The sequence below is a fragment of the Osmerus eperlanus genome, chromosome 11 (assembly GCF_963692335.1).
Source record: "Osmerus eperlanus chromosome 11, fOsmEpe2.1, whole genome shotgun sequence".
NCBI classification, from domain to species: Eukaryota; Metazoa; Chordata; class Actinopteri; order Osmeriformes; family Osmeridae; genus Osmerus; species Osmerus eperlanus.
Genome location: NC_085028.1, coordinates 4,301,305 through 4,326,919, shown reverse-complemented (window position 1 = coordinate 4,326,919; position 25,615 = coordinate 4,301,305). Strand labels below are relative to the sequence as shown.

The 25,615-nt window shown below is 53.7% G+C and overlaps 1 protein-coding gene across 2 annotated transcripts; it reads left to right on the top strand.

The window, feature by feature from the left end:
- The first annotated feature begins 27 nt into the window (after nt 1–27).
- atm (ATM serine/threonine kinase) lies at nt 28–25,123 on the top strand. 2 transcript variants are annotated; one of them, XM_062473024.1, is made up of 63 exons: nt 28–160; nt 483–628; nt 721–842; nt 1,006–1,151; nt 1,347–1,511; nt 1,692–1,857; nt 2,169–2,407; nt 2,659–2,828; nt 3,276–3,451; nt 3,659–4,030; nt 4,257–4,454; nt 5,488–5,589; nt 5,747–5,981; nt 6,112–6,243; nt 6,443–6,568; nt 6,658–6,747; nt 6,872–7,073; nt 7,184–7,377; nt 7,591–7,673; nt 7,807–7,962; nt 8,070–8,145; nt 8,250–8,380; nt 8,501–8,618; nt 8,818–8,988; nt 9,307–9,482; nt 9,717–9,960; nt 10,333–10,451; nt 10,697–10,823; nt 11,079–11,278; nt 11,505–11,682; nt 11,908–12,066; nt 12,313–12,445; nt 12,700–12,795; nt 12,998–13,169; nt 13,474–13,615; nt 14,949–15,125; nt 15,269–15,446; nt 15,975–16,083; nt 16,203–16,361; nt 16,482–16,590; nt 16,698–16,786; nt 17,004–17,106; nt 17,247–17,395; nt 17,511–17,615; nt 17,762–17,881; nt 18,117–18,351; nt 18,488–18,655; nt 18,875–18,994; nt 19,299–19,510; nt 19,870–20,077; nt 20,400–20,525; nt 20,989–21,129; nt 21,605–21,743; nt 22,089–22,171; nt 22,345–22,485; nt 23,047–23,163; nt 23,342–23,491; nt 23,607–23,772; nt 23,942–24,028; nt 24,194–24,308; nt 24,464–24,527; nt 24,629–24,774; nt 24,930–25,123. In XM_062473024.1, exons 2-63 carry the CDS (start codon nt 557–559, stop codon nt 25,111–25,113), a joined length of 9,288 nt encoding a protein of 3,095 aa, XP_062329008.1. In that variant the 5' UTR covers nt 28–160; nt 483–556; the 3' UTR covers nt 25,114–25,123. The 2 variants fall into 2 exon arrangements, with proteins under 2 accessions (XP_062329008.1, XP_062329007.1); XM_062473023.1 differs by having other exon boundaries at nt 14,946–15,125.
- The last annotated feature ends 492 nt before the right edge of the window (nt 25,124–25,615 follow it).

Sequence of the window (25,615 nt, the reverse complement as noted above, 5' to 3'; positions counted from 1 at the left end):
CCCAAACATTAGCTCTTCATAGCTGACGAAGAAGACTCACGGAACCCGGATGGGATGTTTCACTTTCAACAGTGGGTGGCGCGTTTTCTCCATCCTGAACTCTAACCTCCCCATGCCTGTATAAATTTCATTTTCAAAACAAGAATTGATGCACAACAAGGTTTGACAATAATCTGACAGACCATTCCAACAATGTTGCACTGTGATCGCTTTGAAACGTTTCTGTTTCATGTATGCGTGTACAGTATGATTTATGCATTCCGTTAATTTCCTGTTGTGTTTCAGCATTAGAAGCAAACTAGCTAGCTAACTATGCAAGCTAGCTTTGGCTGTGTAGCTAATCTACTATTTCATGAAAGTACTGAATGAAGTATGAAGAGTACTGTAGAAATAACCGAGACATCCTGCTTGTTGATGTGCCACCTTACTTAGTGTAACTTTAGTATCTCATGACAGCTGTCAACATAGTTTCTTATTTTCAGATGCTTCTGTGTTGATGGGAGTTTCCCCCTGTTCCCCCCTACTTTGAGAGACCCACCTCCCATTCTGAATTACGATGAGCCTGGCTCTACACGAACTGCTGCTGTGTTGCAGGGGGTTGGAAAATGACAAGGCTACAGAGAGAAAAGTGAGCTCAGTGTCTGTCAACAATGCACCCCAACACGCTATTTGTGTCAACAAAATGTTGACTTGACCAACATATTCTGTCAACAATTCCAGAGGGAAGTTGACAATTTCAAGAGGCTCATTCGGTCCAGTGACACTGTGGAGGAGCTGGACCGGACCTCCGGTACCAGAGTAGCTCAAGGCTCCAGGCAGCTCACCTGGGATGCTGTCTTCAGGTATTAACATGCTGATATTTGTATATGATACATAATCCAGTCATGAAATCAAGTTTGCATGTCAGAACTTTTCCGATCTGTTACACTGTGGCCTTAGCTAGCGTTCGACACGCCATGACTCGACCTGTAATAAGGCCAGCGATGAACTCTCCTGTGCGCTCAGGTGTCTACAGAAGTACCTTCAGAAGGAGACTGAGCTCCTCAAGGGTGCGAAGGCCAACGTGTCGGCCACCACGCTGACCATCCGGCAGAAGAAGATGCGGGAGATCAGCAGCCTGGTCAAATACTTCATCCGCTCAGCCAACAAAAGTAAATGATCTAGAAAGATCCCTTGAGCTCCCACAGTGTCTGTCTCTCACAAGCCTGTCCTGGTTCCTTGCATGATTCCAAAGCCTACCCTCGATGTGCTTCATTCACGTGAAGCTGTAGTTTCATCTAGAAGGTGTTTACTGGAGGCATTGTGGGTACTGTAGTCCTGAGGGGACCTGCTCTCTCCCTCTACAGGAGGGCCTCGCCTTAAGTGCAGTGAGGTTCTGAACCATGTGATGGAGGTGCTGGGTGTCTCCTTCAGCTGCTCCGCCTATGGAGAGGACTACAGCAGTATCCTCCTCAAAGACTTCCTGTCCGTACGCAAGTACTGGTGTGAACTCACCCAGCAGCAATGGCACAGTAAGTGTTAAGGTGTTTGTTATAAGGCTGTGGTATTGTTATGAATATGCATACGGTGTTGCAGGCTTTTAGTTTAGTCAATACAGTATATCTTCATGCTTTTTACATTTAACATGAGACTAATGGCGCACAAAAACCACAAAATACCCACTGTATTCGTGTAATGTGCTCTCCCTATAGGCTTGTTGGAGCTGTATTGTGGCCTGTTCACCCGCACCACTCAGGCTGTCAACCGTGTGTTGCTGAGCAGAATCATCCACACGGCCGTGCTGGGCTGCTGTGTGCAAACGGACGGCATGACAAACATGCTCTTCAGCTTCTTCTCCAAAGCACTGCTCAACGCCAGGTACCACCATTCACCAACATAAGGGAGTCAGGTGGTTGAGCGGTTAGGGAATTGGGCTAGTAATCCGAAGGTTGCTGGTTCGATTCCGGCTGTGCAAAATGCCGTTGTGTCCTTGGGCAAGGCACTTCACCCTACTTGCCTCGGGGGAATGTCCCGGTACTTACTGTAAGTCGCTCTGGATAAGAGCATCTGCTAAATGACTAAATGTAAATGTAACATGCCCTTCACCGACACACCCAGTGAAAAGCCATGACACAAGCCTATTGTTTTGTTGTGGAGTAAATGGTAATTGGTTGGGTTGTATCGTGCAGGCATGAGAAACATTTGGCGGTGGTGGAGCACTTGGTCGCGGCTTTGAACGTCTTCCTGCGTTCGGCGGCCATGAACTGTCGCATGAGGGTGTGTCGGCTGGGGGAGGAGCTGCTCCCCTCGGCGCTCTACGTGTGGACGGAGATGAGGCCCAGCTCCGCCCTCAAGGAGGAGCTAGTGGAGCTGTTCAACCTGCAGCTGTGTGTCCACCACCCTCACGGTGCCAAGACACCAGACACGGGTACGGTGGCCTGTTTGGGACATGAATGTCAGCTGTCACGTTGTTGCCTAATGTTGCCTTTTCAAAAAAAAAAATATTAGCAAAGGGTATAGTTTCCATTCCTAGTACCTGATACCCCTAATATGGGAAATAATATGCCTCTTTAGACCCGCAAACTATTGAAGATACACGTAGGTGTCTGAATATGCATCTTTAGTTCAGTAATGTAGGTTCCTCCAGTGTTAAGGTTGTGCCACCCTCTCCTTGCCCAGGCGCCCATGCCGAGGGCTGGCCCAGGTGGCCGAGGCTGCTGTACAACCTGTACGACGCCCTGGTGAGGGAGATCAGCCACATTGGCAGCCGGGGGAAATATGCCACAGGGTCACGCCACATCGCCGTCAAGGACAACCTCATCGAGCTAACCGCCGACATCTGCCACCAGGTAGCGACGCCTCTTTAAGCTAAGCTAACCTCTGCCTGATATTGTACCGATGTACTGCCCTTCCAAGTAAAAGGGCAGTCATTTCTCTCTGGGCAGAACTGAGAAGAATGGCTTCAAAGTCTAAAATGTCGACGTACTAATTCGAAGGTACTGCTGATCCGATTGCCTTCTTTTATTTATCGAAATCCCAGCACAGGTGAGACATAAGATTCATCCTTATGTCAAAGAAGGTGTCCATTGTACCCTACATACCAGTAACTCAGTCTTGACCGAATGCCCAGTTTGTGCGACATGGCCCGCAAATACAGACCACTCCTTGACTCGGACCTCCAAAATACTGTACTACTACGAACTCTGACCTTACTTCTGCTGTACTTTCGTTTAGTACGTCGCTTTGGATGAAAGAGTCCGCTAAATGAGCCAAATGGAAAATGACTTGTGTTCCAGCTCTTCAGCGAGGATCCCAACCTCCAGATCATGGAGGTGACCCAGGCGTACCTCCTTGCCACCCAGAAGGACAGCCCCCAGGGCACGCCCAGCAAGCGCAGGCGCATCGAGCTGGGCTGGGAGGTCCTCCGAAACCACCTGCAGCCCCACCAGAACGACTTCGACATCGTTCCATGGTGAGCAGAGTGTGCCTCCCATCGGCAACGCCGATAATCCCAAACAGGCGGATGATCAACCCCCCTAAGGCGCACAATCGGCCCTTTCATGTGTTTATCCATCTCAACAAGAGTGGTTCGATGCGAAGATGGAGGATACACGATTACATTGCCGCACAACCTTTCTGTTTGGTTGTTTATTCTGCTCACTCCGTATACGTTTCCCAGGTTACAGATCACCTCGGTTCTGACCTCCAAGTACCCGTCCATGGTGCCCAGCCAGGAGCTGGTGCCCCTGCTGTCTCTGCTGCTCCTGCTGCTGGGGGAGCAGAAGCGCGGGGAGAGGGGCCCCTACGTGCTGCGCTGCCTGAGGGAGGTGGCCCGGTGCCAGGCCGACCACCCGGAGCGCTCCCAGGCCTGCGGGGCGGAGCTGGGCCGGCTGTGGGCCCGCGTGTGGGCCCTGGCTCTGCGTGCCGTCAGCTCGCCCCACACGGAGGCCCTCAGCCTGGAGCTGCTGGCCACCATCGTCCAGGGAGGGCTCATCCCCACGGATAGAGAGTTCTGGAAGCTGTTCTCGGGGTCCGCCTGCAAGCCCTCACCGTGAGTCTGGGTTCGGGGGCTGGTTTTAGGGGGCCCACGTTGACCGTCTCTGCCAGTTCTGATGCGCTTGATGCTCTCAGACCTCCGTGACATTGGGAGTCATGGAGGAGAGATTGATCGAATGTATGTTATGTGGAGTGACATGACTGGATCTTCTCTCTGTGTGTGTGTGTGTGCGCGCGCGTGTGTGGGGTTTTGTGTGCGTACGACGTGTGCGTGTGTGCAGGGCAGCTACACTCTGTCTGGCCCAGGCCCTGCTGAAGGGCCCGGTTCCTAAGAGCCTGGGCAGGGGCTGGGAGCCCCCGGGGCCAGCGGAGGGCTGTGGGCCCCCCAGCCTGAAGGAGAGCATCAGGAACTGGCTGCTGATGAGTGAGCAGAGCGAGGACGCTGAGGAGAGCTTCAGGCCTCACCCCATCATCTGCAGGTGGGCAGGGGGATTAAGGAGGGGTATTGGTGGGGATGGGCATTAGAGATAGGGATAGCTCAGTGGTGGAGCATTTGGCTACCGATCAAGAGGTCGCAGGTTCAAATCCATTGGTGGGCAGTGCATTTCACGCCTGGGCCTTCAGTGACGTCATACTTAGACCTGCCTAAATGAATACACCTCATAATAGCATCAATATGACACCACGGCTCGAGAATCCAGACAGAATCACACTTACACATTACATCACCTTAATAAAGGCTAGTCGAGCAACACTTAATTTCCGGAGCATTTAAAATCAATAAGCTCGCATTCACAATTAAAGGACGCGTACATGTCAAGTTCAGCGTAAGACCTTCTAGCTGGCCTTGGTGTCGCAGACTACAGATCTGATTGGCTATCGCAACTGACTGTCTCCGTTCACTTACAGCACACGGGAGCCTGCTCTGTTGATTCTGAAGGCCTCAGGCAGATTTTATGGAACCTGACAACACAAGCTAGCTGAAATATGATTGGATAAAAACTCATATACAACATTGTCAGCAGCTCAACCAAGTGGATATAATATTATATCCAGATTACAGCCGGATTATGGAGATAAAAAAAAAAAAAATGTATTTATGTCAGTGTATTTATTGAATTACATTAATATGGGGGAAAATTATTAAGAAAAAATATATAACCACAAACATTTTTAATCATTATATTTACATATTTACTTTTCTGAGTGTGTTTAGGCCAGCAGAGAAGGCCTTGCTGGCCCTGACGGCCCCCCCACCCCCCCAGTAAATGCTTTGGATAACTGCATCTGCTAAATGATTACACAGGCATATAGGTCAGGACTACTGCACCTCTTGTGGATCTACAGCAACTCAAGTCTGTCAGAAAGATGGATGGATGGATGCAGATAGACAAGATGTAGATCAGTTATCATTGTAGAAGTCTTTCATGGTGCAGTCGTATTCATTTACTAGGAATTACAACTAGTCCTTCCCTGGCATGTTTCATGATGGCTGTTTGGTTCTCTGTGCAGGGATCTTCCTCACAACCTGGTGCCCAGGATCCTGGTGGCGTTGACCCTGAAGGACACGCGAGCTGGCATGAGGTTCCTCTCCGGAGCTCCACAGCCGGAGAGGTGGGAGGAATCACATCTCGTTTCTATTCGACGCATGCCATTTTTGTCTCATTTGAAATGTGTTTCTTTTTTTTCTCGCCATCATCGAAACAACATAGGGGTTTCGTCGAATCGAAAAGCGTTTCGCATTTTAAGGTGTTGTCTCCCCTCTACAAAGTGCCTTGACCCGCTACCAAGTGTTACCCGGGGCCGATGCCACCTTGAAGGAGGTTGAGAGCCTTTTTCTGCAGTTCACCTTCAACGACGTGACCCCTGACCTCACGGCCCGGGTGCAGGGGGGGGCGGTGGGCTCAGCTGAGGCCCAGCTCACCGTGGTCGCCGGCCTCAAAGACCAGATGGAGAAGGCCCTGCTGGCTGTGGCCGACAATCTGCTCAACTGCTTCTCCCCAGATGTGAGCTGTGTGTGTGTGTGTGTGTCTTTGTCAGTCAGTCCGCAGGCTTTGGTCTGGTTTGTAACTCCCTCATCCCCCCCTCCCTCATCCCCCCCCCCTCATCCCCCCCCCCTCCCTACACACACACAAGTCTCTGACCACGCCCCCAGAGTGCGTGCTCCGCTGCTGTGCCCTCCTGACCGGGCTCCTGGCCGGGTACGTCTCCACCGGGGTCCTGAGCGAGGAAGACGCCTGCCATTCCCAACTCTTCCTCAAAGCCAAGGTGACCTTCTCTTGTCTCTCATTTAACACTCAGACCCCCCGGAGAGGTCTTCCAGACCGGCTAGTTTTTTTTCCTAAAGCAAATAACTGAGTACATGCCACACACACACCTATCAGTCTACGACTCCTCCTAAATATGTGATGGTGATGGCTGGATGAAGGGTATACAGTTCACGGTGTGTGTTGTGTCGCGTCGGCAGTCGCTGGCTCAGGACTTCAGCGAGTACGTCTCCACCGTCAAGGTGAAGATGGCGGAGGACGGTACCATGGCAACGCTCAGGTCCATCATGAGGCTGTGCACTGCGTGTGTCAGCCGAGGCGGCACGGTAAGAGCTTCATCATCATCATCCTCTGTGACAGATATGTTTGGTCGACGTCTACACGGGCACCATACCTCCACGTCTGTCTCCCTCAGGACAAGATGAGCGCCGTCGCGTCCAGCTTGTTTGCGAAGATTCTCTCAGCCAGACTCCTAAACGAGCTCGCGGAAATCTGCAAACTATTGGTACACGGCAGACCTCGTACTCTTCCCGCACGTCACATCGTCCCCAGTGTTGCCAGTCCTGATTAACCAGACTGCCCTGTTCCCTCTACGAACCTCCTCTTCACGTGGTTCCTGTGGCTCCCAGCTGGTCAGCCAGGGGAAGGCAGGCAGCGGGGCGCTGGTGGAGGAGGAGCAGGGCGAGGAGGAGTGGGCCGGGGTCCGGACGCAGGCCGAGCCGGCCCCGGAGGACATCGACCTGTTTGACGACGGGGACGGAGCCCACGCCAGCGCCCGCCCCCCCCTCCGCTCCGGCGGGGACACCTCCCAAGAAGGGCAGAGTGGACCAGGTGAGGGGGCGAGGTCCGGCCCGATCGGGGGGTCTGGGTGCATGGGGTTGAAGAACTAATGTGTCGGGGGGGTTGAAGATGTCGTCAGCGTGTCCTCGCCTCTCCCGCAGGAGCTAAGAGCCCGCTGGCGGAGGAAGGGCTGCTGGTGCAGGACTGGGCTCTCCTGGACACGCTGGAGACGCTGGCGGCGTGCGCCTCGGCGGGCTTCAGCCACGGCCTCGCCTTCAAGCCCTCGGAGGTCAGACACAGGCTGCTGCTGCTGGTGGAGCACGTCGACTTCACCAAGCCGCTCCACCTCCGCATGGTGAGGGGGGGGGTCGCGGGGGGCTGAGGGGATCACGGCGGAGGGGGGTGGGGCGGGGGGGTTATTGGTGCCCCGGTACAAGCCGTTTCCAAGCAGGAAGCGGCGATTTCCGACGAGCTACTGCTAATTCCAGTTCCTGCTCATCGTGACGTCGTCTCGGGTCGAGACGACTCTTCACGTGCCACTGTTGTTTTTTTCGCCGTCGTCTCTCAGTACCTGGTCCTGCTCACGAAGCTGCCCTCTGAAGACGCATCTCTGCCTCCAGAGGAGTTCGACACTCTGCTCAGACCGCTGGCGTGAGAAGCACTTCCTCTCTCCTTCTCACAGAATATCCCCAGCCCAGTTCAATCACGACTGGGGGAGTCGTTTTGTAAGGATTGGGGGGTGGGTTCCGCTAACGGCTGTGCTGTGCTGGCCTGTGCTGCGCAGGGACCTGTGCTCTCTGTACCGGCAGGACCAGGAGGTGTGTGCCGCCGTGCTGCTGGGCCTGCTGCCCTCCATCAGAAGCCTGGGCCGCAGCGAGAACTCGGCCCACGACATGAGGCACGTCCAGGGGAGTCTGCTGCAGGTGCTGTCCGGGTTCTGGTGAGGGCTCTGCTTCTGGACTCCCGATAAATGAACTCCGCCGCGAACGTCGTAGGTATGACGTTGTTTTGTGGGGGATTTGAACTTTGACTTTTTGACCTTTTCAGCCTCCTAGGAAGGACGGGGAAATGCACGGGGACTGTGAGGGCCGCGCTGGTCCGCTGTCTGCTGGCGTTGCTGGAGGTGAGTTTGAAGACCATCTGGCTGAGAAGCCACCCCCTCCCCATCCGTAGCACACTGCTGATAGGACGATACACTCCATGGCTGTCCCCCTCTCTACCTATCAGGCGGACCCCGGCTGTAAGTGGGCAGTGCTAACCCTGAGGGAGGAGGAGCAGGCCGTGTCTGAACTCCTGCCCTCCAGCCTGGCGGACTCTCACCACCACGTCCGCATGCTGGCCGCCACGTCCGTGGACAGGTGCGTGCGTGCGCGCTTCCGGCTGCGCCGCAGTCGTCGTGAGAGTATCCGCACTGTTTGCTGCCTCGGAGTTGACACTCTGCTTTTCTGCCACGGCCTGTCCTGTCTTTCCTCGCTCAGGCTGTTTTTGGAGATGACGCCGGGCGGCTCGGGGAAGAGCAAGATGCTCCCTCTACGACAACAGCAGGCGGCGTTTGAGAACGTTTACCTGAAGGCCCAGGAGGGAATGAGAGCCCAGGTACAGGTCGTGATTCTCAGCTCTGGCTGTCAGGCGGCAGTCATACGCGCCTTTCTGACTCGTTTTCCTGCCGTTTTGTGTGTGGATGTCAGAATGAGTAGTTCCCGCCTTGTCGGCAAAAAAGGGAATGAAAACAATCGGATTTTGTGTGTGTGCGTGCGTGCGTTTGTGTACGTGCTCGCGTGCGTGCGCCTCACAGAGGGGCAGCTCGACGGAGGAGCAGGGTGACGAGACGGTCAACCACCAAGCGGCTCTGCTGAGGAGCCTGTCTGTGGTGCTGTGCTGCAGCCCTGTGTGTGAGAAGCAGGCCCTCTTCGCCCTGTTCCAGTCCTACAAGGAGAACCACATAGAGGAGCAGCTCATCAAGAAGGTGCTCAATGTTCTCACCGTCTGGTCACTGTTCCATTGCAGTTCCTCCAGTGTAAGGGAGTCGGTCTGCTACCACAGAGACCCAGATGGCAATAAGTCGTAGTCCCAAATGACTTTACTCACTCTCGCAACCGTCGCATTTTTGATTGGTCAGTTCCCTCACATTACTTGATGACGTGTCTTGCCAATTCTTACGAGTTCAAATCGTTTTAGACGCTAAAGATGGTGGCCAACGAAGAATTCTGTGACCTAGCCCATAAGGACGTCTTAATTTAAATCCTCTGATATTGAGCGTGTTGTCTCCCTGTCCCGTGGCCAGGTGTTGGGCGGGGTGTCGAGGGCGCTGGGCTACAGGACTGTGGACAGCTTCGTCTGCTCCCACCTGGACTTCCTGGTGGCTGAGTGGCTGGGCCAGAGGCAGAAGGACCCCCGCTACACGCTGGAGTCCTTCCCCTACGTCCTCCTCAACCACGCCAGCCTCACCCACTTCTACAGGTCAGCGCTCAACCTGACCTCACGGGGTCATTTTAGTTCGAATGTGGGCCTGTTAGAAATGCTAATATCGTATGAAGTTGGCCCTTTTAATAAATATATCAATGTGTCATAATTGTAATAATGCTCGCACTACTCTCACCTCCCTCCTTCCAGACTGTCATCTCATCGTGTTTAGGAAGACGATTGATTTAATCGTTTTCCCTTCTTTTTCCTCGTGTGCCATGTCGCTCTCAGCTGCTCCTACCAGGTTCTGATCCCCCACCTGGTGTTCCTGGATGACTTTGAGCAGGTCCGCTCCATCGGGGAGCACCTGGGGAAGGACTGGAAGGGCCTGCTGGCCGACTGCTTCCCCAGGATCATGGTCAACATCCTGCCCTACTTTGCCTTGTCCAGCCAGGACGCCCAGGTCGCCCAGCGGAGAGAGAAGGCCCACCGGGTCTACGACCTGCTGAAAGACGCCAACTGTCTGGGCAAACAGGTGAGGGAGGAACGGAGGGTGATGCTAGCGCATGGAGGGTGATGCTAGCGCATGGAGGGTGATGCTAGCACCGGGGTAGGTGCTACATAGCACGGGAGTGATGCTAGCGAAGGGAGTGGGTGCTACAGTAAAATGGTGGGTGGATGCTAGCGCAAGGTGGATGCTAGCAATGGTGTTGGCAGCTAGCATGTAGCAAACACTTAGCTACATGCTAACTTAATGCTAAGGTACCTACAGAGAGTTAGCTTGAATTGGTTGGAAGATCTGCTGTAAAGTAGCAGTCTAGTATCTGTCTCTCTTACAATTTTGAAATGATAACCTTATCGTTTTCCAGCTATATACACGTTTGAAATATTTGTTCACATTCCACAGCAAATCGACAGCCTGATTCACAGTAACCTGGCAGACATCGTGGTGGAGCTGTTGATGACTCTGTATGAAGGAGCAGGCACTGAGGGAGACCCCTCAGGAGAGCTCAGATCCTTTATAGGGTAACGCTCAAACACAACACCACACCCAACGTTCACAGTAAGGGGGGCTGGAGGGAGCCTCAGACCCCCTTAAGAGTTAATAGACACCACCACAAGAGAGCTAAATGAAGTTCTAATTTTGTTAGTGTTAACCCCCATCCCACTTTTCTCCTGGTGGGCCCACAAACACCTGTTGTTAAATGCCATGAGGTAATATCAACATACCATGTCACACTTAGCATGCGGCGCTCCATTTCCTTCTTTAGGGAGTTGGACCCGGCCCCAAACCCGCCGTATTTCAGCTCCTACGTCATCAAAGCCACGCTGGACTACCTCAGCAAGTGTCACAGCACTAACCACAAGTCCCTGGTGGCCATCTTGTCCAAGACCCCAGTAAGTAGCTTGACACGCCCAGTCAAGTATAAGATTCCCAAATCTGGCTTCAATTGAGTCTTTTTAAACCGCGTCCATTACCGTATTGTTTGTGTAGTACGGGTAAGATTATGCCCGTCGCTTGTTTATCGCGTGGCGCACTGGTTCTCTTGTGGGTGAGGGAGCTGAAGAGGAAAAAGTCTATTTGGAAGATTGAATTGTAATTATTCTAATTATTCTAATTGGAGAGGCCCGGTCACATGATCTCTGTTGTAGATCTCCATCCAGCGTATCCTGCTGGCGGTGTGCGAGAGGGCGGCGGAGACCACCAACCCCTACGAGCGCCACCGCATCCTGCTGATGTACCACCTGTTCGTCAGCCTGCTGCTCCGGGAGGTCCGCGACGGCCTGGGCGGAGCCTGGGCCTTCGTGCTGCGCGACATCACCTACACGCTCATACACCACATCAACGGCAGGTGGGAGCGGGCGGAACACACACACACACACGTCGTCACAAGCGTTGAACTGGATCAGCAGATACTGTATGCAGCGAATCCCCATCTCGCTTTCCCCCCTGAACACTCCCTGCTCTGGGTCACAGTGCTCCGACACTTCCCCGTGCTGCGCTGATTGTCGTGGTCGTTTCTCAGCCGGTGTGTGTCCCCCCCCCCCCCCAATAGCTGTCCCCTGTTTGTCCCCCAGGCCTGCCCAGCTGGAGGAGGTGTCCAGGCGCACCTTCTCCCTGTGCTGCCAGCTGCTGGCCTCCGTTTGTCACACGGCCGTCCAGTTCTGCGACGACGCGCTGGAGAGCCACCTGCAGGTCATCGTGGGTACTCTCACCGCCCAGGTGACGGAGCAGGACCCTGCCGTCTCCCAGCAGGTAGGGAGAGGCACCACGCAGGCACCAGAGGGGTAGCGACCTTCATGGAGCCAACACGGATGATTTTTGTCTTTTCTTCCTTTTTTTGATTGTCCCCGTCTCTTTTCCTTCTATCTCTCCTCCTCCATGGCTGTTTCCCCCCCACACACACACACACACATATTCTGTCACTTGTTTTCTTTCTCTCTTTCTCTTCACTTATATCTGTCTGTCGTCCTGTGTTAGGTGCTCAGTCTGTTGAATTTCCTGGTCGTGGATAGTCAGGACAAGTTGAAGAGCGCTATCCAGAGGTTGGAGCCCTTCCCTGACCGCCCCGAGTTCAGAGAGCTGAGGAGAGGCCAGCGCACACTCAAATACAGCACTGGGAACTTTACCCTCCGACAGGTGGACACACACACGCACACACACTCAAAACAGTACATAACCTCTCTCCACGTGACCAAACACTGAAACAATATTTTTTGTAACTTTTGGACACTTTTATGTTTGAGCCTCTGTCGAAAAATCAATTATCTACCCACATGGGGATGGATAATTAAGTAAAAATGTATATATCTTTTTGGATTAAATTTGAATTGAATTCCTACTTTTTAATTTCCCGCAATCCTCTTTGTCTTCTCTCCCTCACAGGAGATAGTCCACTTCCTGTCTGTGGCCTCCTGTGATTCGCTGCCTCTCACCAGACTGGAGGGCCTGAAGGACCTGAGCCGACAGCTGCGCACCAACAAGGCCCACGTCACCGAGCTGCTCCAGGAGTGCCACGGTACGGACGCTGACGCCACGGGGATCCACCACGGGATCCATCACCGGCGGCTTGTGACCGCCATCGAAGACGCATATTACCTCATGGAACAACGGCGCTGCTTGTGTCGCGTTTGATACCGTAAACGGACAACGACGTCGAGATGCGAACTCGCTAAGCGCCCGCGTTCTGTTTAGGGTTGCGTGTGTGTGTTTGTGTGTGTGTGTTTCTGTGTGTTCAGGTGAAATGACGTGTTGCCTTGTCCCCCCTCCCAGCGGAGCCAGCAGAGAGTGTCTTGGTGCAGCTGGTTCTCAACCTGCTTCAGCTGTGTAAGCTGGCAGCCAACCATCCAGGAGGAGCCGACATCCTGGGTGAGCAGCTCACAGGTCACCTGGACCTCACCCTCAGCACACACAGGTCACCTGGACCTCACCCTCAGCACACACAGGTCACCTGGACCTCACCCTCAGCACACACAGGTCACTTGGACCTCAGCACACACAGGTCACCTGGAGGAAACACCCCCTTGTCCTTTCTCTGATTGTGTGTGTGTGTGTGTGTGTGTGTGTGCAGAGGCTGCAGGCAGCTGTCTGGGAGAGCTGGGCCCGGTAGATCTGTCCACCATCGCCCTGCTCCAGGCCAGAGATCCTCTCCACACCAGGGCTGCCTCCCTCTTCTCCTCCGTGGAGCCCCGGAACCTGTTCATCATCCTCAACTGCATGAACAACGCTCTCACACACCACTGGTAAACACACACCTCTGTCCCAAATAAACTGCCCCGTCAAACGTTACATCACAGAAGGTCAATACATATTCCGATAGTAAAATAATACTAAAGTGACTGTACGGTCCAGTAGCCATACAAACTTTCAGCCACCACACCGCCACCTAGTGGACTCCAGGGAGAGCGATAGGTACAGACAAGGGCCCGATTTGAACCCCGCAGCGATAAGGCCTCACCCTACATGCTACGCGCACTCATCCCGCGAGCTAGCCGGGCGCCCCCAGGAACAAGTAACCGACGTGCTGGTCATGTTGTGGCTCGTCAGTATCCAGGTGAGGAAGGCGGCGGCTCAGTGTGTGAAGAACATCCTGGCCACACAGTCTGGGGCCGACTTCTGGGACCTGCACAAAGATCACCGTGACCCCATGCTGACCCACCTCAACCCCTTCAGATCCGCCAAGAAGAAGGTGGGTGAGGAATGTGTGTGTCCTGTGTGTGTGTCCTGTGTGTGTGTCCTGTGTGTGTGTCCTGTGTGTGTGTCCTGTGTGTGTGTCCTGTGTGTGTGTCCTGTGTGTGTGTTTGGGGACCTGAACAGTAGTGGTGGGGGGAAAAATCGATTCTGTTCAGTATCGCGATATTTTGCGCACGCAATTATATCGATACAGTAGCGCAAAGTATTGCAATATTTAATTATATAATTATGTGTTTTACTTTCGGGTTTTCTCCATTGGTTTTCTCGGAGTTTACTCTGATAATATTACATTTGCATATTACATCCACAAGGTGGCGCTTGTTGCGGTGCTTTGTTGACGTGCATTCAACAGCAATTCAATTGAAAATGGCTTCATCATCTCAACCGGTTGTTTACGACGCTCCGTCTTCTTTTAAATCGAAAGTGTGGGTACATTTCGGTTTTTATAAAACATGTACATGTCTTATAAAAAGACATGTACATGTCTACAAACTAGGGCGATGCATGAGAGTCATACCGGGGCCAATGTGGCTGAGGTGCTGAAAACGGCAACCGAAGAGTGGGGCATCGCTAAGAAACATATTGTTTTGGTTACGGACAATGCGTCCAACATGGTTGTGGCTGCTCAGGTGGGGGGCTACCTTCACGTGAAATGTTTTGCCCATACCCTCAACCTCGCCTCACAGCGCGCACTTAAAGTGCCTGCTGTCGCTAGGTTACTAGGAAGAGTCCGGCGCATAACCACTTTTTTCCACCGCAGTACAATCGCCAACATTCCAAAATGAATGTAACATTTTGGTTCATGACCATGCAGCCAACTGGACTGGACAGTACACATTTTTGTTTATTTTCTCAATTTGATTGAAGCTCTAAGTTACTTATTTATATGATTATTCTCAGGTTTATGTTACTTTATTATGTCTGCTTTATGTTACTCTATTGCATTTCAATAGTTTTAAGTTATGTGCTGGGAGCTCAGCGTTCTCCTTTTCAGAAAATAATTACAAAGGTCCTGTTTTCTGAATGTTCAGGACAAAGTTTTTGCACTACTCTCCTAAGTTCTTGCACTGTTGTTCACAGAATTAAATGTGACATTTGAAGTGAGTTGAGCAGTCTGATTTTCCTTATTTTTTTTAATGTCTTTAAATAATATGGAGGACATGAATCGCAATATATCGCAGAATCGAATCGCAATACTTGCTGTATCGCAATATGTTAAGAATCGCAATAATATTTAATCGTGGCACCAAATATCGCAATACTATCGAATCGTCACATTTTTGCCAATTCCCACCCCTACTGAACAGACGTGTTCTCCTCCCAAGCAGCCGTCAGCTCCGCCTGCGGAGACCAGCTCGGAGGCCCGGGACCAGCTGGAGGGCCAGGAGCTGTGGGTGCCCCAGGCCGGGGGCCACAAGGCCTGGCTCAGGACCCTGTGCTCCACCCTGCTGGACAGCGGGGGAGTGAGGAGCGAGGCCCTGCTGCTCTCTCGGCCCCTGTGCCTGGTAAGGCTGTGGCTCTTAGGATTCTCATGTTGATATACTGGAGTGTGTGCACAAGGCACTCCCTTTCCTCCTCTCAGTCACTATTAATACACACCCACTCACACTTTTGAAGCCCACTCTCTGCCCTCCTCCCATGCTACCAGGTGAGGACAGACTTCTGCCAGCGGGCTCTGCCCCTCATCATCCACGACATCCTGCGGGGCGACGCGCAGGGCTCCTGGAGGACGCTGCTGTCCTCCCACATCCAGGACTTCTTCACCCTGTGCTCCCGCCACGCCCAGGCCTCCAGCCGCCCCGCCACCCCGCTCCCCCCAGACTCAGGTGGGTCACCAGGCCTCCAGCCGCCCCGCCACCCCGCTCCCCCCAGACTCAGGTGGGTCACCAGGCCTCCAGCCGCCCCGCCACCCCGCTCCCTCCAGACTCAGGTGGGTCACCAGGCCTCCAGCCGCCCCGCCACCCCGCTCCCCCCAGACTCAGGTGGGTCACCAGGCCTCCAGCCGCCCCGCCACCCCGCTCCCCCCAGACTCAGGTGGGTCACCAGGCCTCCAGCCGCCCCGCCACCCCGCTCCCCCCAGACTCAGGTGGGTCACCAGGCCTCCAGCCGCCCCGCCACCCCGCTCCCCCCAGACTCAGGTGGGTCACCAGGCCTCCAGCCGCCCCGCTCCCCCCCGACTCAGGTGAGTCCCCAGCTCAGATGTCTGGGGGCCCCGCGTTTCATGATCTGGATGGTTTCATCTAGACCCTCCCAGGCGCTGTCCAAGCTTGAAATGTGCTTTTAATTCCCCTGACTTCCATCCCACCAGGAGTGATCCCCCAGTATTTCTGATTTGGCGCTGTTTTTTGTAACAGGGGAAACTGACATTGGCGCCCAGGGTTCCGTGGACAAGGCGTCCCTGCGTACCATGTTGTCTGTCGTCGACTATCTAAGACAGCAGCAGAGGCCTATTGCCGGGGACGGGTTTGTGCAAACTACATTTCTCGAGGTTTATTTAGCGAAAACCGTCTTTCGTGTCTGGGTATAGGACGCGCGCTATTCTCCTGTAGGTTCTTATCTAAGTGTGTTTGTGGTCATGTCAGGGACTTGTGTGGGACGGTGTGCGATTCCAACTTCTGGTTGGAGCTGAACTACCTGGAGGTGGCCAGGGCGGCCCAGGCCTGCTCCGCCCACTTCACCGCCCTGCTCTATGCGGAGATCTACGTCGACAAGATCCAGTTGGACATGGAGGAGAGCCGCCGGTACTTGTGGGAAATGGAGTCTGCGCCCGAAAAGAGTGCATTGACCCTTTCGGAACATGTTTACATTTGACCTTTCTCCCCCCTCTCTCCCCCACCCACCCCCACTTTGCGACGACACAGGACCCAGACGAGAGCGTCTCGCAGGCTGGCGTTTGACGAGAGCAGCCAGAACGTCACGCTCTCCAGTCTGATGGAGAAGAGCGTGGAGGACACCGGCATCAGTCTGCAGGTGACGCTTGGCGCTCGGCCAAGTCCCCACCCTCCCCCCCTTCCCCACCCCACCCCACCCGCTCCCCTCCCTCCCCCTCACAGCTGCTTGCTCTGACCCGTGTGTAGGACCTGCTGATCGAGGTGTACCGCAGCATCGGAGAGCCAGACAGTCTGTACGGCTGTGGAGGAGGGAAGATGACCAGCCCTCTGACCAGGTAACCCCCCCACCACCCCCACCCTTCTGACTGACCTTCCAGCGCTGGCTAGGATTGGTTTGTTGGTTCATTCACCAATCGATCTGATCAGTGCAAAAGTCATGTCTCTTTATGATTATCTCTAGCCCATATGAACTTGACATATAAAGCATCCATCCTGCTAGTGCTACAGTGGACCCAGACAGTACGAGGTCATGTGCTGCGTCCTTGTCCTCAGGATCAGGACGTACGAGCATGAGGCGTCGTGGGGGAAGGCTCTGACCTCGTACGACCTCCACGCCAACCTTCCTGAGGTCACACGGCAAGTGGGCATCGTGGAGGTACGGTAGACATCTTACCTCCCCAAACCCCTATGCACTGTGGTTTGTATACACTACGGTGTATATACACTATGGTTTATATACACTATAGTTTGGAACCCAAAGCTTTTTCTTTTTGTCTCTTCCTGTTGGGTGGTCAGGCTCTGCAGAACTTTGGTCTGAGCGGTATCCTAGCGACTTACCTGCGGGGGCTGGAGAGCGAGGGGGTGGAGTGGGGGGCGGAGCTACGGGAGCTCCGGTTCCAGGCGGCCTGGAGGAACATGCAGTGGGACTGTGACCTATCAGAGAGGTCAGGGGGAGGGGCTTCATTTCACTTCCCTTGTCTGTCAAGGAATGGGTCTTTTGTTTTTGTTGTGCTTTTCCCCCGATTTGACATCATATTCATGCCTACTTTGTTGTCACAGCTCCGAAAAATGTAAGCCAGGCTTCAACGAGTCTGTGTACTGTACCCTGCAAGCTCTAAGAGACAAAGAGTTCTCTACTTTTGACCAGACCCTGAAATATGCGAGGTAAATAAGATGGAATATTTGCAGAACGCCTTACTCGACAACCTCGAGGTACACAAGTCACTGAACAAGTAAAACAAGTTGACCTGGTGTGTGTGTGTGTGCGCGGGTGCGTGTGTGTGCGTGTGTGCGTGCGTGTGTGTTCCCAGGGGTGTGGAGGTGGAGGAGCTGTGCCGAGGCAGCCTGGAGGCCGTGTCTTCACTCTACCCAGCGCTCTGCAACCTGCAGAGGATCAGCGAGCTGGACGGCGTCCGCCAGCTGTTCTCCAGGTGCTCACCCCGCCCTGTTCCCCATCCCTCCCTTCATCCTCTGCATCGACATTGGACACACATGCCTGTACACACGTATTCAGCCCGCAACAATCAATCGCTTAACTCCTCCCCCTCACCTCCCATAACTCTGTTTGTGTTTTATGTTTGTGTTTTACACATGCGTCCAGCACGGTGTGACGTAGACAGTGGTGGAGTGTGTAACTGGGTGTGTTTGGCTGGTCTCCCCTGATAGGCCCTTCACAGACGCAGGGCTGACCGAGGTGTGCTGCCAATGGCAACAGCATTCCAAGCTCCTATTGGACAGTGACTTCAGCCTGGTGGAGCCCATCCTGGCCCTGCGCTCGGTCGCCCTGGAGACCCTGATAGCTCGGCAGGGAGACCCCGACACCAGGAAGTACCTCAGCTCCGTCCTCACAGACCACCTCATGGAGGTCTGTCAGCTGGCCCGCACAGCCGGGAACACGCAGGTGTGTGTGTGTGTGTGTGTGTGTGACTGCTGTAAGTAGCCGGCGTTCTTAATGTTCAGTATCACTAAACGGAAGCAAACAGTGATGGTCAACAATGTGTGAGGTAACAACTAATGATTAGTGTGTGCGGGCCCAGCTGGCGGAGAGGGCGGTGTTCCAGATGCGGCAGCGCGGCGGCGGGGGCGCGGGGTCCGCGGGGGCGGCCCGCTGGCAGCTGGAGGAGGCCCAGGTGTTCTGGGTGAAGGGAGAGCAGGGTCTGGCCCTGGGCCTGCTCCGACTGATGATCCACAACCTGGAGGGGCAGGTCAGACACACACACATACACACACACGCATGTATGCACACACACTCGCGCACGCCCCAAAGCACTCGCGCACACATCCGCGGGTGCACGCTTGCTGACACGCAAACTCCGAAATAGGCAGTCACCTTCCCAACTCGGCCCCTTCCTCGTCGACCTCTATGCCACAGCAGTGGTGTGTCGGACCCTGCTGGGTACAAGCCTGCGTTCTGTGCTCCGCAGGCGGACTTCAACCCGGCTCTGGTGCCCGTCTTCTCTGAGGGCCTCAGGCTGTGCGGCACCTGGCTGGCTGAGACGTGCCTGGAGAGCCCTGGAGTCATCCTGGAGCAGTACCTGGAGAAGGTGTCCTCCATCGGCCCGCTCTGCACCCAACGCTTTAGCAGCACTGGTGCCTGTTGGGAGAAAGGACAGAAGGGACCGTTTGGTGTGTGTTACACTCATGGTGTGTGTGTGTGTGTATGTTTGTGTGTCTGTTTGTTTGTGTCTATTTGTGTGTGTGTATGTGTTCTTGTGTGTGTGTGTTCTTGTGTGTATGTGTTCGTGTGTGTGTGTTCTTGTGTGTGTGTTCTCGTGTGTTCTTGTGTGTGTGTGTTCCCGTGTGTGTGTGTGTGTGTGTGTGTGTGTGTGTGTGTGTGTTCGGCGCCAGGCGGTAGAGGTGATGGAGGACCAGGCTGTGGGGGGCCCCCTGCAGGGCCAGAGGACCCAGGCCTTCCTGTCCCTGGCCCGCTTCTCTGACGCCCAGTACCAGAGCATGGACAACTACATGAAGTCCTCCGAGTTTGAGAACAAACAGGCGCTGCTGGACAAGGCCAAGCAGGAGGTGGGCCTGATGAGGGAGCGCAAGGTCGGCAACAACAGGTCAGAGGAGGCGGCTGGTCGTCGACAGGCCGGATGTTTTTTTTGTGGGCTTTGGGGTGGAGGTGGGGGTGTATGTGTGCGTGCGTGTAGGCACACTCCAAACACACTCCAAATTGAGTTTGTGCGTGTGTGTCTGGGTTGATTGAGTGATTGATAGTCGATTGATTGAAGATTGGTTGTTTGCTTATTTCGATCCGATCTAGCCATTCATTGAAATGTCTTTTCCCGCGTTATTTTTTAAATCCAGGTTTATTGTAGGACATGTTTTTATGTGAAGCATATTGAGTCTGCTTTGTGTAGGAAATGTGTACATAAAGTGCCTCGCCTTGCCTGCCCCCCCCCCCCCCCCCCCCTCTCAGGTACACGGTGAAGGTGCAGCGGGAGCTGGAGCTGGACGAGCAGGCTCTCTCCAGCCTGCAGGCGGACCAGCGGCGCTTCCTGTGCAAGGCCGTGGAGAATTACATCCTGTGCCTGGAGCAGGGGCAGGAGCAGCAGGCCTGGGTGTTCCGCCTGGCCTCCCTCTGGCTGGAGAACGGCCACGTCAAGGAGGTCAACGACATGATGAGGGTGAGGAGACCAGGGGGAGAAGGAGGAGGGAGAGATAGGAAGGGGAGGAGGAGGAGGGGGACACAGGGGGGGGGGGGGGGACTGTAAGACGGAGGAGAATAAGAGAGGGGGAGGAGGGAGACAAAGGCAGAAGGGTGAGAGGGAGAGGAGGGGGTAGTTGAGACAAGGGGGGGAGGAGGGGGCGACGGGGGAGGTTATATATAGAAAGAAAAGGAAAACAAACCCTATGTCACGTATTTCAAGATCATACTTTACACGTCTTCATTGTCTTGATGCCTAGCTCCATGCCCTGGTTGTTTGTGTTTGCCCCCCCCCCCCCCAGGCGGGCATTAAGAGGATCCCCTCCTACAAGTTCCTGCCCCTCATGTACCAGCTGGCTGCCAGGATGGGCACCAAAATGTCAGCCAGCGTGGCGGAAGATGCAGGCTTCCACGAGGTGCTAAACCAGGTAGCCAAGCACGTGTGCAGGAGCTGCTATGAACGAGTCGTGTCCCTTCGTAAGACTGTTGGCTTCATCCGTCACATAGTCTAATATTCCTCAGGTACATTTACATTTAGTCATTTAGCAGACGCTCTTATCCAGAGCGACTTACAGTAAGTACAGGGACATTCCCCCGAGGCAAGTAGGGTGAAGTGCCTTGCCCAAGGACACAACATCATTTGGCACGGCCAGGAATCGAACTGGCAACCCTCAGATTACTAGCCCGATGCCCTAACCGCTCAGCCACCTGACTCCACTGGTACATGGTACCATGTTGCTGAAAATTCAAAACCTACCATACATATCAACCTTCCTATCAACCTGTCATACCTACCACCCTACTTGGATACAGCCCAAAGACCCTCACACTTCGGGGAGTTTCCTTTTGGTCCGATGGTAGATGTTTCAGTTCCTCCTCCTCCTCCTCCAGCTGATGTGCCGGTCGTCTCTGGAGCACCCTCACCACACCCTCTTCATCATCCTGGCCCTGGTCAACGCCAACATGGATGACGGCTGCTCCAGTGGCCGCCTGTCCAAGACCGCCTCGCGCCAGCCTTCCCAGCTAGACTTGGTATACACACACAACACGCACTCTCAGCACACATGCCAACATTCACACCCCTGTTCTCATAGCCTCTTCTGAGGGGGCAGTCTATTCTTGTTGTGTGTTTCTGGTTCTTCTGTATACAACTGGAAAGGAAGTAGGAACTGGGTCTAGAACAGCACAGGAAGTGGGAACTGGTTCTAGAACAGCACAGGAAGTGGGAACTGGTTCTAGAACAGCACAGGAAGTAGGAACTGGTTCTAGAACAGCACAGGAAGTAGGAACTGGAAGTGTAGCCGCACACAGAGTATGAACTGGTAGCAAGATTCCTCCTCCGCTGAGAGACTTGGTATGTGTTACCATGACACCACACCTGCTCCTCATGCAGAGTTTCAACCTTGAAGTTAGCGGACATACTAGACATCTGAAACGGCGAACGCTCCCCTTGTTACATGTGAAAGAAACGGTGAAAATGTCGTCGTTTTTTGTTTTTGTCCTCCAGGAGCGGTCGGAGGTGGCCAAGAAGATCATCAACGAGATCAGGAAGAGGAAAGCTCCGATGGTCCGAGGCATCGAGCTCCTGTGTGACGCCTACATCACTCTGGCCTACATGGACGCCAGTCGCCACAAGGCCGAGAAGAGTGAGGTGGCGCTAGGCTAGGCTAGGCTAGGCTACACAAGGCTACTCTGCTGTAGCCTGGGCTCCATGACACCATGCAACGCTATGATACCTATACTGTGATGCGACGCTATGCTACGCTACATTGCACTATGTAGGAAAACTAAAAACCTCAATCGGCATACAGACTACCCACACGGTTTTGTGCTTTGGTAGAGCATGTCATTACTATGCTGCCGTATGTAACCTGTAAAATAAGACGACATGAATATCTAAGCGGGCGTGTTTCTGTGACTATATGAATGTATATATGTAACAGACCGACTCCAATATGCTTAGTCATGGTTACGCTCTCATTCCGTGACAGAGGCCATCCCAATCCCTGCTGACCAGCCCATCATGAAGATCAAGGACCTGGATGACGTGGTCATTCCCACCATGGAGATCAAGGTAAAGAATGGGCCATCCCATAATGCCTTCTCAACGGGGCCACAGACCTAGAATCGAACAGAATGTTTACGCTAAACGCGCTGTGTGTGTCTGATGTCTCGGAGCCTGGGCTGGTGTTTTTGAACGACACGTGCGCGTCTTGATCCTCGCGTTCATTGGTTTTCTGCATCCAGGTGGACCCCTCCGGTAACTATGACGACCTGGTGACCGTCAGGTCATTCATGCCCCACTACCGCCTGGCCGGAGGGGTCAACCTGCCCAAGATCATCGACTGTGTGGGCTCGGACGGGAAGAGCAGACGACAGCTGGTCAAGGTGAGTGCGTGTGAGTGTGCGTGCGTGTGCGTGCGCGTGTGTGTGTGCGCGTGTCCGCTCCATTCAAAACATCTCCCTGCCATCTCCATACCAATCCAATGATTTGAAGTTCTGTTCAATGAGAGTTATTTTCCATGTTGGTTTCGGAGCTAATGATTAATCCGGGTTTTGTGCAACAACAAAAAGATTCAAACACTTCATTTGATTTGTTCCTGGTAACATTCCTGTGGGAACTTTTAAGTTTCTGTGCCTGAGTACTTGTCACTACCAAGCTCATCATTCATCATCACATCAAGGGAACCCAGTTTCTCAGCTCCAACCCTTTCCATTCCAAACGAAAGGGTGCGATTACATTTTAACAGGGGATCAACTGGGCTTGTTTTTCATAGTTGGAGTTTTTCATTTCTCTTGGGTTTCAAGCACAGTATCATCGTGGAGGGGGGAAATTTGTCAATTTATATATTATAAAGTGTTTTGAAGAGCAAGGTGTTCGAATGTGAATTACACAAAATCTAGAATCTATTCTCTCCTCGTGTGACCTTTGCCCCCTGGGTGGTTCAGGGTCAGGATGACCTGCGTCAGGACGCAGTCATGCAGCAGGTGTTCCACATGTGCTCCACTCTGCTGCAGCGCAACACCGAGACACGCAAGAGGAAGCTCAACATCCGGCGCTACAAGGTCACACACATACACACACACCCCAGACTCAAGACTTAAGGGTAACGATTCTGGGCTTGGGGACATGCGCTCTCACAAGTCGGTTCGTGTACGAATGATGAGAGGGATTTGACTCGACCTTTTTGTCTTTCTAACTCAGTGTTTTCCTCCCCTCGCTCTCTCCCCTCCCCCCCCCCAGGTGGTGCCCTTCTCTCAGAGGAGCGGGGTGCTGGAGTGGTGCTCGGGCACCGTGCCCATCGGAGAGTTCCTGGTGGACACCCAGAGAGGCGCCCACAAGCGCTTCCGGCCCCAGGACTGGACCAGCATGGCCTGTCGCAGGAAGATGATGGTGAGCCACCTCCCCGGTAGAACCAACCCCAGCATGACATGTCCAAACACACACAAGCGAACACACACCCAAGGAGAGTTTCTCCGAGCTGTTCCGTCTGTGTGTGGTTTCCCAGGAGGCTCAGCGGCAGGGCTTCGAGGAGAAGGTCCAGGCCTTCAGTGAGGTGTGTGAGAACTTCCGCCCGGTCTTCAGGTTCTTCTGCATGGAGCGCTTCCTGGATCCTGCCGTGTGGCTGGAGAAGCGACTGGCCTACACCCGCAGCGTCGCCACCTCCTCCATCGGTACACACACACACACACACACATATATATATATATATATATATATATATATATATATATACTCCTGCATCTTAACATTTGTCACAAACCCACCACAATTAAACACAATTTAGTTAGATCTGGCAATATCACAAATCGCAAAGAAATGCTAGTGTTTTTGTGTCTTCAGTGGGCTACATTGTGGGCCTGGGGGATAGACACATCCAGAACATTCTTATCGATGAACAGACAGCGGAGCTGGTCCATATAGACCTGGGTAAGGACTGCTCAACAGGGTGTCGGGATAAATGTGTGTGTTTTTGTTTGTGTAACTTGGGAAGAGGAGATCATGGGATGTCATAGGTCATTTCTGCCTCTACCTATATATCTAACTGTCTCTATCTGTCATTCTTTGTCTGTCGCTGTCTCTCTACCTCGGCAGGGGTTGCTTTTGAGCAGGGCAAGATTCTGCCCACCCCTGAGACCGTCCCCTTCAGACTGTCCCGGGACATCGTGGACGGCATGGGCATCACCGGGGTGGAGGGGGTCTTCAGGAGGTAAGACGCTACGCTCCAGGAGCGGGTCCACGTTTCAAATCGGTTGACGGGGCTCCAAGTCAAGTCCGTCGGCACCTCGGTTGTTTTGTACCGTGACGGGGACGAGTGAGGTTGGGGATATTGAGTCGTTGACCCTGCCTTCCCCCTGTGCTCAGATGCTGCGAGAAAACCATGGAGGTCATGAGGAGTTCTCAAGAGGCCTTACTGACTATTGTGGAGGTAGCGACTCACACACGCACACACGCGCGCGCGCACAAACACTCGCACGCGCAGTCGTCCACAGACACACTGAAACTGGGCTTGCGTGTGCGTGTGGGCAGGTGCTGCTGTACGACCCCCTGTTCGACTGGACCATGAACCCCCTGAAGGCGTTCTACCTGCAGCAGCACGACGAGCAGGCGGAGATCAACGCCACGCTCAACGCCTCCCTGGGAGGGGACGAGCTGGACGCACAGCGCAAGGCCAGGTACGCCCCCCCCACCCCCCTCCCCTCGGTCACCTGATTCTCTCTTTGGTTTATCTGTTGTTACTCTCTCTGTCCCTCTCTCACGATAACCGCCCTCTCGTTCTTTGTCTTTCTCGAACCCCCCCTCCACTACCGCCACCGCCACGGCCGTTCAGCTGCGACAGCCAGAGCTTCAACAAGGTGGCGGAGCGTGTCCTGCTGAGGCTGCAGGAGAAGCTGAAGGGGGTGGAGGAGGGGGCGGTGCTGAGCGTGGGGGGCCAGGTCAACCTGCTCATCCAGCAGGCCTTGGACCCCAACAACCTCAGCCGCCTCTTCCCCGGCTGGCAGGCCTGGGTGTAGGGGCCCCCGGGGGGGGGGGGGGGAGCAGGAGGGCGTGGGGGGGGGGGGGGGTTTGGGGCCCGCAGGGGGGTGGAGAGGCGGAGGGAGGAGGAACACGAGGGGTCTGTTTCAATGGATTCAACAACTCAACACGGCTTTGAATATGCAAAAGTCACCGAAGAGACTTTATATTTAGGCTATGCGGTTTCATAACAAATGTGACCAGTCGTCATTCTATGCCATGACCTGTAGGGAACTAAGAATGTACTGTATTATGTCCTGAATTTCTGTGCTGGATTGGAACTCTAGTCCCAGGGATGAATGTGTTTGAACTTGACTGTACTAGGGGCATGATGTAATCAAATACTTAAAACTACATTACAATGATACATAACCAGACACATTCACAGACTTAGTTTTCTTATTTTGATATAGAATATTTTAGAATCCGTGTTTTGTTCATGTACATCATCTGTCACATGATAAACTGTAAAATATAAATATGATATGTACATAAAAATTA